Source organism: Salvelinus alpinus, chromosome 15, assembly GCF_045679555.1.
Source record: "Salvelinus alpinus chromosome 15, SLU_Salpinus.1, whole genome shotgun sequence".
NCBI classification, from domain to species: domain Eukaryota; kingdom Metazoa; phylum Chordata; class Actinopteri; order Salmoniformes; family Salmonidae; genus Salvelinus; species Salvelinus alpinus.
Genome location: NC_092100.1, coordinates 18,692,522 through 18,710,418, shown reverse-complemented (window position 1 = coordinate 18,710,418; position 17,897 = coordinate 18,692,522). Strand labels below are relative to the sequence as shown.

General features: G+C 40.3%; 1 protein-coding gene across 2 annotated transcripts in view; it reads left to right on the top strand.

Annotated features, from left to right (window-relative positions):
• jak3 (Janus kinase 3 (a protein tyrosine kinase, leukocyte)) overlaps nt 1-16,985 on the top strand; it is a 28,678-nt gene extending 11,693 nt beyond the window's left edge. For both annotated transcript variants that reach the window (XM_071342739.1, XM_071342740.1), the window contains exons 10-24: nt 6,047-6,227; nt 6,476-6,600; nt 6,796-6,927; nt 7,888-7,975; nt 8,390-8,514; nt 8,785-8,923; nt 9,279-9,430; nt 9,780-9,930; nt 11,723-11,847; nt 12,550-12,739; nt 13,315-13,439; nt 13,546-13,718; nt 14,089-14,206; nt 14,419-14,532; nt 14,955-16,985. In XM_071342739.1, the coding sequence (XP_071198840.1) occupies nt 6,047-6,227; nt 6,476-6,600; nt 6,796-6,927; nt 7,888-7,975; nt 8,390-8,514; nt 8,785-8,923; nt 9,279-9,430; nt 9,780-9,930; nt 11,723-11,847; nt 12,550-12,739; nt 13,315-13,439; nt 13,546-13,718; nt 14,089-14,206; nt 14,419-14,532; nt 14,955-15,074 (2,058 nt within the window). In that variant the 3' untranslated portion in view covers nt 15,075-16,985. The remainder of the gene's footprint in view (nt 1-6,046; nt 6,228-6,475; nt 6,601-6,795; nt 6,928-7,887; nt 7,976-8,389; nt 8,515-8,784; nt 8,924-9,278; nt 9,431-9,779; nt 9,931-11,722; nt 11,848-12,549; nt 12,740-13,314; nt 13,440-13,545; nt 13,719-14,088; nt 14,207-14,418; nt 14,533-14,954) is intronic.
• The last annotated feature ends 912 nt before the right edge of the window (nt 16,986-17,897 follow it).

Sequence of the window (17,897 nt, the reverse complement as noted above, 5' to 3'; positions counted from 1 at the left end):
ACTCAAGGACATTCAGAGACTTGTCATTCCTGTGTTGTCTTGTCTGTGTGCTTAGGGTCGTTGTCCTGTTGGAAGGTGAACCTTCGGCCCAGTCTGAGGTCCTGAGCGCTCTTGAGCAGGTTTTCAACAAGGATCTCTCTGTACTTTGCTGCGTTCCTCTTTCCCTCGATCCTTGTCTCACAGTCCTGCTTCACTGTATGGATGGTGTCAGGTTTCCTCCTGCCGTAACGCTTGGCATTCTGGCCAAAGAGTTCAATCTTGGTTTTATCAGACCAGAGATCTTGTTTCTCATTGTCTGAGAGTCCTCTACCATAAAGGTCTGATTGGTGGAGTGCTGCAGAGATGGTTGTCCTTCTGGAAGGTTCTCCCATCTCCACAGAGGAACTCTGGAGCTCTGTCAGAGTGACCATCAGGTTCTTGGTCATCTCCCTGACCAAGACCTTCTCCCCCGGTTGCTCAGTTTGGCCGGGCGGCCGGCTCTAGGAAGAGTCTTGGTGGTTCCAAACTTATTCAATTTAAGAATGATGGAGGCCACTGTGTTCTTGGGAACCTTCAATGCTGCAGATTTTTTTTGTTACACTTCCCCAGATCTGTGCCTCGATACAATCCTGTCTCAGAGCTCTACGGACAATTCCTTCGACCTCATGGCTTGGTTTTTGCGCTTGCCTTTCCAAATCATTTTTGGCTTGCCTTTCCAAATCATGTCCAATCAATTGAATTTACCCCAGGTGGACTCCAATCAAGTTGTAGAAACATCTCAAGAATGATCAATGGAAACAGGATGCACCTGAGCTCAATTTCGAGTCTCATAGCAAAGGGTCTGTACCGACTTCAGACGAGTCTCCTGACAATTGTCGCGGTCATAGAGCAAAATTGAGAACACCATCCTGTTCGGACACTACAGACAATGTTGTGAGAAGAACGATTTTCGGGATGTCTCATGGTCTGACAAACACTGCTCTAGCTCTGTCACCTTTCAGCGCAGATTCAGAAGTGCGACATAGGCAGATATGGTGGATTGAAAAAAACATATCTCTAGCTTAAACTGACGGATTTTGATGGGGATTGCTTTATTACGCTTATTTGATTTCCTCGGAGGCGCGGACACCAACCTTAGGGGGGTTTAAGTTTCTTCAAAGCTTTTTACTATCATTCTCTATATAATTTATCTTTGTTTCATAGTTTCACAGTTTCTTCTTCTTTTTTGTTTAGTTTAGTCACATGATTTCTCAATTTACAGTACCAGCTGTGTAGACAGATTTATTTGACATTCCTTTTGCTTCGTCCCTCTCAACCATACCATGTTTTAATTCCTTGTCATTCGTTGGGGATTTAACAGTTTTTGCAGTCATTTTCTTAATGGGTGCATGCTTATTAATAACTGGAATAACACATTACATACATGTGTCAAGTGCAGCGTCTGGTTGCTCATCATTACACACCACAGATCAGCAAATATTCTCTTCAATATAGGAATCACTACAAAACCTTTTGTATGGTCTCTCATACACTATATTAGGCCAAGCCTTTGGAACTTTGTTTTTCCTAGATATGGCTACTATATTATGATCACTAATGGATGTGGATACTGCTTTAGAGCAGATTTCTGCAGCATTAGTAAAGATGAGATCAATACATGTGGATGATTTCATTCCTGTGCTGTTTGCAAATACCCTGGTTACAGTTTAAAACTTTTTCTTGTAACACTTAATTTTAAGGGGTCCTTAGTACTGTATAATTACATGTGTAATTACACTGTAACAATTATTGTAGTTAATTGTAATAACTCCGTTACACTATAATAACACCATGTAACTGGTGGTAATTGCAGTCTGTAATTACAGAGGTGTAACAACAAATGCTTGTTACAAATGGGAAAGTTTCCACTAAATTCACCATTTAGTGTTTAGTTTCTTCTCAGCTGCATCTGTTTCATTAATAACTGTCACAGGGTTGTAATCTCTTGTGGACAGATGCTCTGGCTGTCCGAGATTACAATGGTTGGAGACTCAGTAGGCACTAATTACCTACCCGTGAATGTGCACTCTTCAAAATCTCCACTCAGTCGCTATGTTTCCATTACCTTACCTTTTTGGCGACATTTACAAAGTTTGCATAGAAAGTAGATGCGAAAATTGCCTGCCACAGAGCATTTCCATTGAACTATCTTGTTCCGATTAAAACTGCTGGCGGCAGGTAGCCTTGGGCGAGCAGTAACCGAAAGGTGGCTGGATTGAATCCCCAAACTGACAATGTAAAAATCTGTCATTCTGCCCATGAACAAGGCAGTAAACCCACTGTTCCCTGGGAGGCCGTCATTGTAAATAAGAATGTGTTCTTAACTGACTTGCCTAGTTAGATAAAGGTTAAAATATTTTTATGTAAATTACAAGTAAGTGTCCCTCAAGATAAACTTAATTTTAAATAGCTAAATCCTGTGTAACGCCTAGTAATTACATTGTACTTTTGCAGATATTACATGTACTCTGTGGTGTACTTGTGGGTTTATCCTCTCACTTGGATGGCAAGGAGGTTCAAGTTGTCATAATAGGTAACATACACATTAATTATAATCTGGGATACCACCAGTATTGGTAGTTATCCAGTCAGTGAGGTTGACCTACAGTATATCTGTAAACTCAACCAAGTTAACACAGATGGTACACTTTTTGGGGGCAAGTGCTAGCAAAAACAGTAGGCAGGTTTCCATTGACCCAGGTTTATTCGATTTAAGCAATGTGGCAAAAAAAATCATTGCTACGTAATGAAAACGGCAGATGTAAGATACATTTTCTAAAGATCAACTAACATTTTATCCGTTCAACAGGGATGGATTTTCTTTTGTCGAACTTCCTTTATTGTGAAAATTGATGATGAAAACAGTGTAAAAAAAAAAAAAAATCTAATTTAGAAGATGTGAGGCAAGTGATGGCATCACGAAAACGCTTACTGCTTGCAAAATCTATTTATTCAACTATAAAAAAAAGTATGTTTCTTTGCAGGACAAGGATTGTCTTGACTTTCAAGAATGTCAGCAATTTTAAATGTCACCATCATATTGTTTCAGATTTAGTACATGAGTTCAAGTTTCACCATGGCACAGACTCTGGCGATAAGTAGGCATAGGCACATGACAATTAGGATTATGACAAATATTAGTCAATTCTTGCATTCTATCCACTGGCTTTTGCGGGCTACCTGAGACATGAAACAGATAGGTGGGCATGGCATACAGGCTGTCGTCAATTTGTTAATGCGCAATTTGTGAATAAAGATGGCACCGGAGAAGAAGGCTGACGTTTTACGTGTTCCTATCCAATTGTGTTTTTTTGTTTGTTTCTTTGCATTGTTTGTAACTTATTTTTAAACTTATTTTGTACATAATGTTGCTGCTACCATCTCTTATGACCAAAAATAACTTCTGGACATCAGAACTGCGATTACTCACCACAAACTGGCAGAATCCTCTTTTCCTTTAACTAGTCCAACGAGCTGACGTGAATGATATACTGGTTCCCTGGGAACAGGCCCAGATCCCCATCATTTGCGTGAAGAGAAGGCGGAAAAAAAGGGTCCGGAGGGCGGGCTGCCTTCTGAGATTTCGTAGGCAATCGAATAAACCCCCACTGCTTTCCATTCTGCTAGCAAACGTGCAATCTTTGGAAAATAAAATCGATGACCTACGTGGAAGATTAAACTACCAACAGGACATTCAAAACTGTAATATCTTATGCCTCACAGAGTTGTGGCTGAACGACGACATTATCAACATACAGCTGGCTGGTTATGCGCTGTATCGCCAGGATAGAACAGCGGTGTCTGGTAAGACAAGGGGCTGCGGACTATGTATTTGTGTAAATAACAGCTGGAGCACGATATCTAAGGAAGTCTTGAGGTTTTGCTCGCCTGAGGTAGAGTATCTCATGATAAGCTGTAGACCACACTATCTACCTAGAGAGTTTTCATCTGTATTTTTCGTAGCTGTTTACATACCACCACAGACTGATGCTGGCACTAAGACCGCAATCAATGAGCTGTATTCCGCCATAAGCAAACAGGAAAACGCCCACCCAGAGGCGGCACTCCTAGTGGCCGGGAACTTTAATGCAGGGAAACTTAAATCGGTCTTACCAAATTTCTATCAGAATGTTAAATGTGCAACCAGAGGGGGAAAAACTCTGGACCACCTTTACTCCATACACAGAGACAAGTACAAAGCTCTCCCTCACCCTCCATTTGGCAAATCTGACAATAATTCTATCCTCCTGATTCCTGCTTACAAGCAAAATTAAAGCAGGAAGCACTAGTGACTAGATCAATAAAAAAGTGGTCAGATGAAGCAGATGCTAAGCTACAGGACTGTTTTTCTAGCACAGACTGGAATATGTTCCGGGATTCCTCCGATGGCATTGAGGAGTACACCACATCAGTCATTGGCTTCATCAATAAGTGCATCAATGACGTCGTCCCCACGACTAATACAATTTTATTTGATTTGGACTAAATGGGTAATATAAACACTTCAACCACTTCATTTTACTTTGACATTCTATGTTTTTTGTTTAAAGTTGTGACGTCTTTAGGTCCAGCTTTTTATTTTACCTTTGTTTAACTAGGCAAGTAATTTAAGAACAAATTCTTAATTACAACGACGGCCTATCCTGACCAAACCTGGACGATGCTGGGCCAATTGTGCGCCGCGCTTCGACACTCCCAATCACAGCCGGATGTGATACAGCCTGGATTCAAACCAGGGACTGTAGTGACGCCTCTTGCACTGCGCCACTCGGGAGCCCATGTGTACTTATATATGTGTACTCATATAGTATGTTAGCCATCCTGACAACCTGACCCTAATTGTATAGCTGTGAGAGGATAAACCCACAAGTACACTACAGAGTATGTGTAATATCTGCATGAGTACAATGTAATTAATAGGTGTTACACAGGATTTATCTATTTAAAATTAAGTATATCTTGAAGTGTACTTACTTGAAGTGTACCTACAAATTATGTTAACCATTCTGACAATCTAATCGTCAGCTTCTGAAAGTGCCATCCAAGTGAGAAAATAAACACAGTGATACACAGAGTACATATCTGCATAAGTACAAGGTTTTTGCTAGTTGTTACACAGGATTTAGCTATATAAAGTGAAGTGTAACTTTATAGTTACCTATAAGCAATTTCTATATAATTACTTATTACTCATTACCAAGTGAAAATACGTTTAAAAAAATGCTACTACTTTAGTCAACTTTATTGCAACATATAAAAGACCTTACATATCTTACAAAACAATAAGGATTTGTATTGTTAGATTAATAATTAGATTAGATTAAACAAAGATACAGGCCTACTCAATAACATATAAATATCTATTCTAGTGATGATTCAGATCTGTAGCCTATAGTATGGTGAGTAGCCTAGATAGCTATCTAATTTAGAAAAATGGGATTGTCTTTTTCTTTCCTTTTTAACATTACATGTAACAATGGAAATCGACAACTCTGACTCTTTCTTGTAAGCATTTTCCCATCCTGGAGTCTGACCTTGTGAGAATCTGTGGTAGGGAAGATGAATGTATGACAATTTGGCATAGACACTCTACATTACCCCTAGTTATCGTCATCATGATTTCTGTAGTTTAGGCATATAGCTAGCTAGTCTTTGCTAGCTACCTAGCTAGTTGTTCTGTTATCCATAATAGTGCTTGTGTTGACACAAGTAGCTAGCTAGATAGCTAGCAGTAACATTCTGGGTGTGTCTCACTCACAGCAGGCCTGCTCAGGAGGCCGCAGATTGACAACGGCAGCATTTTCTGAATATTTTACATTTATTTAACTAAGCAAGTCAGTTAAGAACAAATTCTTATTTTCAATGACAGCCTAGGAAACAGTGGGTTAACTGCCTTGTTCAGGGGCAGAACGTCAGCTCGGGGATTCGATCTTGCAACCTTTCGGTTACTAGTCCAACGCTCTAACCACTAGGCTAACTGCCGCCCCAAATAAAGTGTTACGGGGTGTACTTTTTGATATTCTCTTAGACTCCTCTTGGGCTGGATTACAAAGACTGTCTAATTATGAAGAATGAACAATTCAGTCTTTCGGGGGTCCACAAGTCCTTCCTCAGCTTGAGGGAACTCACTGACTTCTTCCAACAAAGCAAGCTGCTCCTGGCTGAGGTTCCTGTCAAGCTGGAAAGATGTTGTCCACCTCGACCGAAAGGTACAGGACAACAAGCCAGTTTAATATTTATATTGCTCAAACTTAAAGCTAAATCGTAGGATTCTGATCATTGACCATTGGTTACTTCACAATCAAATGAGACTAAAATATATTTCATTTTGAAATCAGAAGACATAATATTTATTTGATTATACATATCTCAATCATAACAATTAGCAATGATACATCTGCATAGTTATTGTAATGCTACATCATTCATCACAAAAACTACACCTTTCTTGCTGTAGAACTCTCAAACATGGTGATCATACGCGGTAGCAGCTCAGTAGAGACACAGGGGTCTCCAACGCTGCAAAGGACCAAACCCAGTCACATCCAGTTCCACATGATCAAGTACGAGGATCTGCGATGGGTGAGTTCAGTAGAAGCCTGGAGCTTTACTCAAACATCCTATCAGTTCTCTGTTATGTGGGTTTAATGCAATTCAAGTTTAAATGGATTCCGTCATATGACAAATCCTGTATAAGGGAAGACAGGCAAGGCCATGACTGACAGTTTGAGTGAATGAATGGTTTACTCACTTTACTGTGTGTATAATTTCTGTCAGTGTGAAAGCTTGGGACAGGGATCCTTCACGCGAATCTTCAAAGGCAGCAAGATAGACATCCGCGATGGGGAGAGACATGTGACAGATGTTCTGCTTAAGGAGCTGGATGCAAACCACAAAAACTGCTGGGAGGTACGCAAAACAGATCATGTGCATTTCAGAAGTCAAATAGAATGTTATACTGTGGCTGCATCAGAATGGATCAGAACTGTAATTTCCCCATTCATGGCATTAGTCCATATCTACCAGAAGGTGTTCTTGTTTAAACCCAGGTGCTGAGTTTTTTTCTGGATGTTATGAGTCCTTTTAGTTATTAATCAATAATAAGAGGACCATTTTAATATCCTACTTTACTTTAATTGACATGTATTGAGTCAAATGATCCGATCAACCGTAAGAGCAATACACTCGGCACAATATAATTACTCTTTGACAACAATTACAACGTCAAAGAAAAAAATGATTTAGTGGTGCAGTGGTCTATGGCACTGCATCTCAGTGCTTGAGGTGTCACTACAGACACCCTGGTTCGATTCCAGGCTGTATCACAACCGGCTGTAATTGGGAGTTCCATAGGGCGGCGTACAATTTGCCCAGCGTCCTCCGGGATTGGCTGGTGTAGATCGTCATTGTAAATAAGAATTTGTTCTTAACTGACTTGCCTAGTTAAATAAAGGTAATATATATATATTATTATTCAAGTAGCCAGTTTCAGTTGGAGGGTTTTTCCATTTGGGAAGGGGTGGTCTATGGTATAACAAACTAAGCAGGTATGCAAACTTACATCTAAAGACACAGACCCTATTAGAAAACTTTTTGGAGGGGTTTTGTTAACTTGTGTCATGTTATATCAGCTCTTTTTGGAATATTCTAAAAACGTATTATCGGATGTGTTTCATTGTCTTGAATCCTACGGGATGTTTTAGAGCAGGTGGCCCTAGCTTTTTGCCACATGAAACAGTAGCTAAGATAGGATACCAAAGCTTGTATCAACCCCTTGTTACACCTTACTGAAGAAAACCCTGTACAAATAGAAGGAGAGTAGCTACAGTGGTCACCCATTCTAAGTGTTCGTTTGCTTGTCATTTCTAGTCATTCTTTGAAGCTGCCAGCTTGATGAGCCAGATTTCCCACAAGCACCTTCTCCTTGTCTATGGGATAAGTGTTCACAGATCCAAGAGTGAGTAAGCATCAGCCTCTCAACTTAACATCCCACTTCTCACAGATTTCTACAAAATCACCAAACCTTAAAAAAATTCAAAATAAATCCAGGCACAATTTAAATTAACTACAACTCATGGTGTTAGAGCTGAGGTCAGTGTTAAGGCTACGGTCAGGGTTAGGGTTACTGCCGTAAATTCACTGTAACTCATTGTAACAATGAGTAATTACAATACTTGTTACATTGTAATTATATGAGTAGTGACACGGTATTAAGGGCACTGTAATCTAAAGTGCTACAGAGTCTGCTAACGCAGTTCCACTTCATTTTCTGTGGGGGCTTTGAGCAGTTCTGACTCAACTCTCTCTCAAGGAGCTGCTGCTATCGTAACACATCTAATCATGCTACGCTGGTCATCTCTTAACCTTGCAGACGTCATGGTGCAGGAGTTTGTCAAGTGTGGTGCCCTTGACCTGTACCTGAAGAGGGAAGGGTCAGTGTCGGTCAGCTGGAAACTTGACGTAGCCAAACAGCTGGCTAGTGCGCTCAATTTCCTGGTGAGATGAACCTGATCTTTGGCCTGATTTATCTTCAGTTGATAATACTTAACTTCTGAGGAAGTATTTTGTATGTTTTCTGTGGAAGCACTTTTGTTCAAATAGATTATCATTAGATGTTTGATTAACTATCCTTAGACATTCCTTCATTGTTAATACTAGTGTATACACTAGTTAAATTGCTACTTCTTGCTCAATGTTTGAGCATACACGTTCGTTAAGAACTATTCAAATAAACTGTTACAATCTGTCTCTTCCTTCATCAAATAGGAAGAGAAGAACATTACTCATGGGAATATTTGTGCCAAAAATCTGCTCTTGGCCAGAGAGGGGGACGCATCCCAAGGAAGTTCTCCTTTCATCAAGCTGAGTGACCCGGGCATCAACGTGGCAATGTTGGGCAGAGATGGTAAACAGTTATCATAATGTAATGCAGAGAGTATACATGCACACTGGGAATGGCTTCGAAAAAGTGATGTTTTATTGAAGAACCTCATGCTTTTAACTGTTTTTGTTCTGGATATACTGTATGGGCTGTGTGTGTGTGTGTGTGTGTGTGTGTGTGTGTGTGTGTGTGTGTGTGTGTGTGTGTGTGTGTGTGTGTGTGTGTGTGTGTGTGTGTGTGTGTGTGTGTGTGTGTGTGTGTGTGTGTGTGTGTGTGTGTGTGTGTGTGTGTGTGTGTGTGTGTGTGTGTGTGTGTGTGTGTGTGTGTGTGTGTGTGTGTGTGTGTGTGTGTGTGTGTGTGTGTGTGTGTGTACGTACAGTGGTGCTTGACAGGATTCCATGGGTAGCTCCGGAGGTGTTGGAGGATCCAGAGAGGCTAGAGCTGGAGTGTGATAAGTGGAGCTTCGGTGCCACGCTGTGGGAGCTATTCAATGGAGGACAGGCACCACTACAAGGCCTGGACCTCGAGAGGGTAAACTCCTACCTTTTACTACCACTAACACAACAATGTACAGTATCTGATATTGACTTACCCTGTGGATAAGGGCCAAAGTAATGTATTCATGAAACCTATACAATTAGAGTTTCAGGAAAATCAGGTGCAGTTTATTTTCTCTGTAAAACCCACATGAAATTACCAACTGTTAATTCTCCTTGGATTAGACTTTGTCTACATCCTGAGTATTACACTTACATTAATCCAATGTTGATTACTTTTTAAGCGGTTTTCAGAAAATCTGTGGTCAAATTCCACTCAAATTCACCACTGCGTTTTTGTAGAAACCCAGTATGTTGAATTAACCTCTGCTTCTTTCAAGCAGAAGCTGCAGTTTTATGAGACCTACAAGCAGTTACCCTCCTCAGAGTGGACAGAGCTGGCGGATCTTATCAGTCAGTGTATGAACTACCAGCCTGCATTCAGGCCCTCCTGTCGAAGCATAATTCGCCAACTGAACAGTCTGATAACGTCAGGTACTTCTCGCTAATGAAACCAAACTATGTTACTTAAAACACCTGGTGTGGTCCAGAATTATAGTTTCTACCTGCTATTTTCAGGTGGGAATTTGTTTAATAAAACACAGCTAAACACAAACTGCCCTTTAGTTTAGGGGCTTTGTCTTTTATTGACCTATTTGTTCTACACTCTTAGAAAAAAGGGTTCCAAAGGGGTTCTTCAGCTGTCCACATAAGAGAACCCTTTTTGGTTCCAGGTAGTAGGGCTGACCCTATTTAGTCGACTGGTTGATTGTTTGGTCGATAGGCTGTTGGTCAACCAAGATTTATTTTGTCGATATATATATTTTTAAATGGATGGTAGAAAAGACACCTGTCTGATTTACGCCTGTCTAAGTGGACTAATCCATTGCGGAGGCCGCGGGGATGGCACACCAGTATCACCAGTAGTAGGCTACATTTAGCCTACCGTTAATTCCCAAGATTTCAAATCTACAATGTTTGTTTGGTTAGGGTAATTTCTGTTAATGCATTCAATATATTATTATTACTCCAGTCTTATCATTGTCATTGTAGAAGTGGACAAGTTGTTTGCAGAGCGCACAACCTAGGCTACACTTTTGAGAACAAAGTTTTGGTTTATTTCATTCCATTTACGAGTTGTCAATTTATTAATTGTCTTTTGTTTGTTGTGCTCTGTTCAATCTTGAGTAAGGAAACACATCTGATTACTCATAGAAGTAGGCCTAGGCTACCTGGCCTGCGTGCAAATGTAGGCCTATAAATGGCCCATTTGGGGATCTGATACTTTTTCTGATTGTCTCAACTCACCATCACTGTAAGTAAAGCAAGTCTGTTTTTACATCCATTGAGACTGACAATAGTTCCTCAACGTAGCAATGGCAATAGAAGTTACTTTTAGATTTGTATCATTTTCATTTAGATTACATTTTGATTAACCACGACATTGATTTTCAGATATAAAGACTTTACTATAAATTAATTGAAACTGTTCCACGAAAATGTGCATATGAAATCATAACTGGCACACAACTCAGTAGAAATGGTACGATAACTTGGCACTCCAAATGGAAAAGGTTGCCGATCGCTGGTGCAGCCTATTACCGGTAACTTCAGGAGCTTAAAGGCAGAATCTGCAAAGGCCAGCAGCAGTGGGAGGAAGGTCGGGAAGAGGTTTATTTCTTCTGGTTTAGCTATATTGATCTCTGGCTCCCTCTTTAGTAATTTGTGTGTTTTCATTTTTAATCGCAGTGCTTAAAGCATCAGACAAGCTCAGTAGCCTACATATAGTTGATTTTATTACACATTTTAAAAGACTCTCGGTTGACCCCAAAACATTTTTGTCAGGGCAGTCTTACCAGGTAGGACCCTTTTTGGTGTCAGGTAGAACCTTTTTGGGTTCCATGTAGAACCCTCAGTGGAAAGGACTTTACATAGAACCCAAAAGGGTTCTATCTGTAACCAATAAGGGTTATCCTATGTGTATAGCCCGAAGAACCCATTCCAACACAGAAAATCTGCTTTTAACGTACTTAATTAGCATTTTTTGGAAGGAAACTATTTCACTCATTTTGTAAGTAATTATAGGTCATATTTCATAGAAATCTGGAAACACTGGACAGTTACCTTAAGCTGACCTCTACTTATTGATAACCTTTTATTCCTTTCATTTGTAAGATATCTTTGCTCTGAGGCAAACACTTTTAAATCTGTCCCTATGTGTAAGACAGATTTATGAAAGGCATCAGTAGTGACATAGCCTCTGAGCGCCTTTCTTCCTGTGCCATAGATTATGTGATACTCCACGCTGCGGAGCCTCTCCCTGACAGGGACAGAGCATTAGGCCCCTCCCACCAGCAGGACCAATCAGTGTATGAGGAGAGACACCTGCGCTACATCTCCCCTCTGGGGAAGGTAACTTGTCACCTGCATGAGTTGCATTCCCACATGCTGTGCTTCCACTCCTCATATCCTTTTGTTATTAATTGAGTCTTTGTAAACAAACATTGTATAGCTTTAAAAAGCTATGATGATTAATTTCTTATAGGCTACTGTCAGTCCTTGCATCCATACAGTAGCTACGTCTATGACATTGAGAGTAGTTGCATTTCCCCAGCCCTATCCCCTGGCTCACCAAACATAGTGGCAGGGTCAGGCAGTTGAAATTACACATTGTGCCTTTATGTTGATTCTAAAAAAATGCATGGCTGAACGCAAGTCGACCGACTCTCTGTTTTCAGAAGTTATTTGGCGAACAAAAGAAAATAATGAGAAAAAAACGAAGCCCTAGAAATGGTCACTTCACTTTTTATCATGTACCACAAGAGGACAGTGTTCTCCTATCCTTCTGTAATCCACACTATTCTGAACAAAACATTTTAGGCATCCTGTACCAAGGGTCAAATCTATTTCAACATACAGTACAGTAACTTGAATTCAGGAATTGGAGAGGTGAACATTACTTTCAATTATGACAGTTTTCAAAACATCAATTTAATCTAATTTAGAACTCAATCCTAGAATTGACTAGGTTAAAATACAAACACCCCCACCCTGTTGTACTGTATATTACAGTACATGTTTTAATATACAACGTTCTGTCCTCATTGTATTTAGGGGAACTTTGGCAGTGTTGAGCTGTGCCGATATGATCCTCTGGGGGACAACACAGGCGAGCTGATTGCTGTGAAGAAGCTACAGCCCAACAAGCAGTCAAACCTGGAAGACTTTCAAAAGGAAATCAACACCATTCGCTCCCTGCATTGTGACTACATTGTCAAATACAGGGGCGTCTGCTACAGCATGGGTAAGAACATGCAAATACATTCATACACCAAGACCCCAATAACACTTTTTGTAGGCTATAATGATACCTATGAAATAAAGGTTATCTGCAGCTGCACCACAGTTGATAGCATGGGAAATGAACCTGTTCTATCAAGTGTCGCTAGACGAACTCATATTTGAAGTTTGTTGGGGTTTTTGGTATCCTTTCCGTCATTGTCAATAGACCATGCAACAGTCAATGGAACATAAAATGGGCTGAAATCTTTGTGATTTTCATAATCATAGCTGAAATGCCAGAAATGCCATTACTTTATAACTTTAGACCATCTAAAAACTGTCTTCGTCAACCTCCATATCTTTATTAGCTTCTTAAATGTGCCCTCTTTGTTATGTATACTCAACACACTGAATAAAATATAAATATTTGTTTTTCCCCAGAGGGAACTTCTTTCTCTTCCTATTCTTGGAAAAACATGTAAAAGATTAGGTAGTGTATTAGATGTAAGAACCTTCAGCCTACATGTAAATAATAGCTGTTTCAAGGCAGGAATGTTTGTGTTAACTCTCTGAAATGTTTATCCACATTTTGGGTAGGTCGACTCAGCATGAGCTTGGTGATGGAATATTTGCCCTATGGCAGTCTGATTGGATACCTGGAGAAGAACCGGCAGCACGTCAACAACAGGCGGATGTTGCTTTTTGCCTCTCAAATCTGTAAAGTATGAGCCCAATTCAAATAGCAGAAATCCTGACTATTCCATAAAAGACTGTTTATCTCTACATTGTAAAGGGGGAAACCTTAATTGTGTTGTTTTGCACACTTAGGGATTGGAGTACTTGCAGAGCATGCGCTACGTGCACCGGGATCTGGCTGCTAGGAACATTCTGGTAGCAAGTGACACATTGGTCAAAATAGCTGATTTTGGCCTGACAAAGATCATTCCCTTTGACAAGGAGTACTACCGTGTGACACATCCTGGAGAAAGCCCAATTTTCTGGTAACTGCCATTGCATTTGGAATTTACTTTCCACTCATGTGTGGAAATGACATGATCTACTTCAGTGTTCTTCCTGGAGACACTTGTTACCTTTTCACACTACTGATCCAAACTGAGCTGTCCTGCGCTAGGCTGGATGAACATCCATCAATGTTGCTGGCACAAAGTAAAAGTACAGTACTGTTAGGGTTAGCGCGATAGTGTGGAACGGATATTAGTGTGTGCATATTTCTGTTCATGCACTAACGCACCTGATTCTCCAATGAATCCAGGTCAATAGACTTGAAGTGCTGCTGAGAGGATCTTCATTTTCTATGGAAATTAGCTCTAAGGCAAGTTGTCTTCTAATAAGGCTTCTGTTCATACCCAGGTATGCCCCAGAGTCCATCACAGAGTCCAAATTCTCCCACAAGTCAGATGTCTGGAGTTTTGGAGTCGTCCTTCATGAGCTCTTCTCCTATTGTGAGCACAACTGCAACCCAAAGAGGGTAAGTGGCTAAACCAAGCCTTAATACCTTGTTCTACTGGTCTCATTAAATATGTGTGTTTCAGCTTGAGCTATCTCAAATCTACCAACACTGACATTACATTTTTTTGTGTCAATGATTTTAACTAAATTATTATGATTGTACATTACCTGCCCATAAATGCCTAATTTGATTCTGACATATTTTCTCTCCCATCCACTGCACATTTAAAGCTATATATGCAGGAGATTGGCAATGACATGCAGGGTCTCTCCATTTCAATGCATCTGGTTGATATCCTGAAGGACAACTGGAGGTTGCCTGCTCCACCAATCTGCCCTCCCAGAGTAAGACACCTTCCACAGCCATATGCCACGCTTAGGGTGGCAGGTAGCGTAGCGGTTAGATTGTTGGACCAGTAACTGAAAGATCACTGGTTCAAATACCTAAGCCGACAAGGTGAAAAATCCATCAATGTGCCCTTGAACAAGGCACTTAACCCTAATTTGCCAAAAACCAAAATGTGTAGCCCTTGGGGTCCCGAGGACCAAGTTTGGGAAATGCTGCTTTAGCTAGTCCATACTTACAACTTACAACAACACAATGCTTTTAAATGCGTGTTGAGGAGTGCACAAAGTTTAAGATAAATAAATGACTACTGGTCCTATCCTGAGTTTTTACAGGCATAGACACTAGACATAGGGATGTCTCAGGTATGAAAGTTATTATTTTGCCTGTTTTTGTAACCTTCCCTTGTTTTATTTAACAGATTTATAGTATGATGACGACGTGCTGGGGATACAGCGCTGAGGAACGGCCAACTTTCTCCACCCTGGGAGATCAGATTGAGACCAGCATCCAAGATGAGAGAGAAGGTTCAAAGGGATGAATATAACTGAAGCCAACCCTATTAGAGAATGTTGGATTCTAACTTGAAATATACTTATTCCTGTTACCATATTAGAACTTATTGATTACATTACATGTATAATAAATGTACAGTTGAAGTCGGAAGTTTACATACACGTTAGCCAAATAGATTTAAACTCAGTTTTTCACAATTCCTGACATTTAATCCTAATAAAAATTCCCTGTCTTAGGTCAGTTAGGATCACCACTTTCTCACTCAATTAGTATTTGGTAGCATTGCCTTTAAATTGTTTAACTTGGGTCAAACATTTCAGATAGCTGGTGTAACTGAGTCAGGTTTGTCGGCCTCCTTGCTCGCACACGCTTTTTCAGTTCTGCCCACAAATTTTCTATAGGATTGAGGTCAGGGCTTTGTGATGGCCACTCCAATACCTTGACTTTGTTGTCCTTCAGCCATTTTGCCACAACTTTGGAAGTATGCTTGGGGTCATTGTCCATTTGGAAGACCCATTTGCGACCAAGCTTTAACTTCTTGACGGATGTCTTGAGATGTTGCTTCAATATATCCACATAATTGTCCTCCCTCATGATGCCATCTATTTTGTGAAGTGCACCAGTCCCTCCTGCAGCAAAGCACCCCCACAACATGATGCTGGCACTCCCATGCTTCACGGTTGGGATTGTGTTCTTCGGCTTGCAAGCCTCCCCCTTTTCCCCCCAAACATAACAATGGTCATTATGGCCAAACAGTTCTATTTTTGTTTCATCAGACCAGAGGACATTTCTCAAAGAAGTACGATCTTTGTCCCCATGTGCAGTTGCAAACCGTAGTCTGGCTTTTTTGTGGCGGTTTTGGAGCAGTGGCTTCTTCCTTGATGAGCGGCCGTTCAGGTTATGTTGATATAGGACTCGTTTTTCTGTGGATATAGATACTTTTGTACCTGTTGCCTCCAGCATCTTCACAAGGCCCTTTGCTGTTGTTCTGGGATTGATTTGCACTTTTCGCACCAAATTACGTTCATCTCTAGGAGACAGAACGCATCTCCTTCCTGAGCAGTATGACGGCTGCGTGGTCCCATGGTGTTTATACTTTATACTTATAGTATTGTTTGTACAGATGAACATGGTACCTTCAGACGTTTGTAAATTGCTCCCAAGGATGAAACAGACATGTGGAGGTCTACTATTTTTTTTCTGAGGTCTTTGCTGATTTCTTTTGATTTTCCCATGATGTCAAGTAAAAGAGGCACTGAGTTTGAAGGTAGGCCTTAAAGTACATCTATCGGTACACCTCCAATTGACTCAAATGATGTCAATCAGCCTATCAGAAGCTTCTACAGCCATGACATCATTTTCTGGAATTTTCCAAGCTGTTTAAAGGCACAGTCAACTTAGTGTATGTAAACTTCTGACCCACTGAAATTGTGATACAGTGAAATATAAGTGAAATAATCTGTCTGTAAACAATTGTTGGAAAAATGACTTGTGTCATGCAACAGTTTAGTCTCAGTTCCTGATAAGGCAGGCCAGTTTCCAAGAAAGTAGTACCAGGAAGCATGTGGAACTCAACTCGAGTTACAGTTAACAGTTGAAGAGAGAAGGAACTTTGGCAGGGCCATGACAATACCAGTAAGAGGAATAGACTGAATTCTTGCCTAGCAACATAGACAGATTGTTTATTTCATACATACAAGGAGGTGACTCAGCCTAGTCAGAATGCATACACACATGTTTGAGTGACTTGTATGTTGTGTTTGCAGTAGCGTCCAGTGGGTTGAATACATTTGTTTGAGCTTTTTCTAATCATCCGTATGAGTTTTACTCTTTTTGTTCACAACCTAACAACGACTGGAAAGAAACCTTTTGATAATAAATCATGATGTAATCTTTAGAGTGTCTAAGCACACAAATAAACAATACTCTTATAAGAGCTTGTCATCTTCAGGTTTACTTTTAAACTTTTTTAATTGAGCCATTATTTTAACAGGGAAGTCAACATTGAGGCCCAGGTCTCTTTTCCAATTGAGCCCTGCACACAAAATCCCCACACACAAAAGCCTTACATACAAAATACATAAATAAAATACAGAATATACAGAAAATACAGAATAGGTAGCCTATTTTACAACTTCAGTCCACCCTGGAATTCATTCAATGTCTGAGGGGCACAGACTCCAAATATGGTCTTCCCTAGTTCTGTAGAGTGGAACATGTGATCAGATGTGAGATAGGTACCGATATGGGATATTCATTTGACCAGTGTTGTTGTAGCAAAATAATCCTGCAGCAACAGGATTTGAATGTTTAGTCCATACTGTTGCTTGATCGGTGGTTAGCCTATGGCCTACCTGGTTAAATAAAGGTGAGATAAAAATAAATTAGCTGGACAAAAGTAGGCTACGTGAAAAGTGCAATACTGTTAATATAACCGTGTAGGTGCAGCTTTTCAGTGAATTTATGTAAATCACGAAGCTCATCTGAATTTCCTGTGGCGCAGGAAAATTCTCATTCTCAAATGAAGATCATACATCAAGGCCATCAACTGCCTTCTCTCAAATACCTTTTCTCTCAGGAGTGCGACATGAGTCCATGTGGAGTGAGCATAGAGAGAGATCCTGTCCAAACTTCTCTCATGCTGCTGGTGTACTGGTAGAAAAATGGGGGCTGTGAGTAGGAATGTGAATACTAGAAATATAAGATGAATATACTGTATGTCAATGTAAATGTACATTCTGCAAGTGTCGGTGTGTGCTAAATTGAGGGTCTTAAATTGAAGTGATAGACCCCACGTGAAGGACTAGGGACTGTCATTCTAAATTTGGGTTGGATAATTTATCAATAG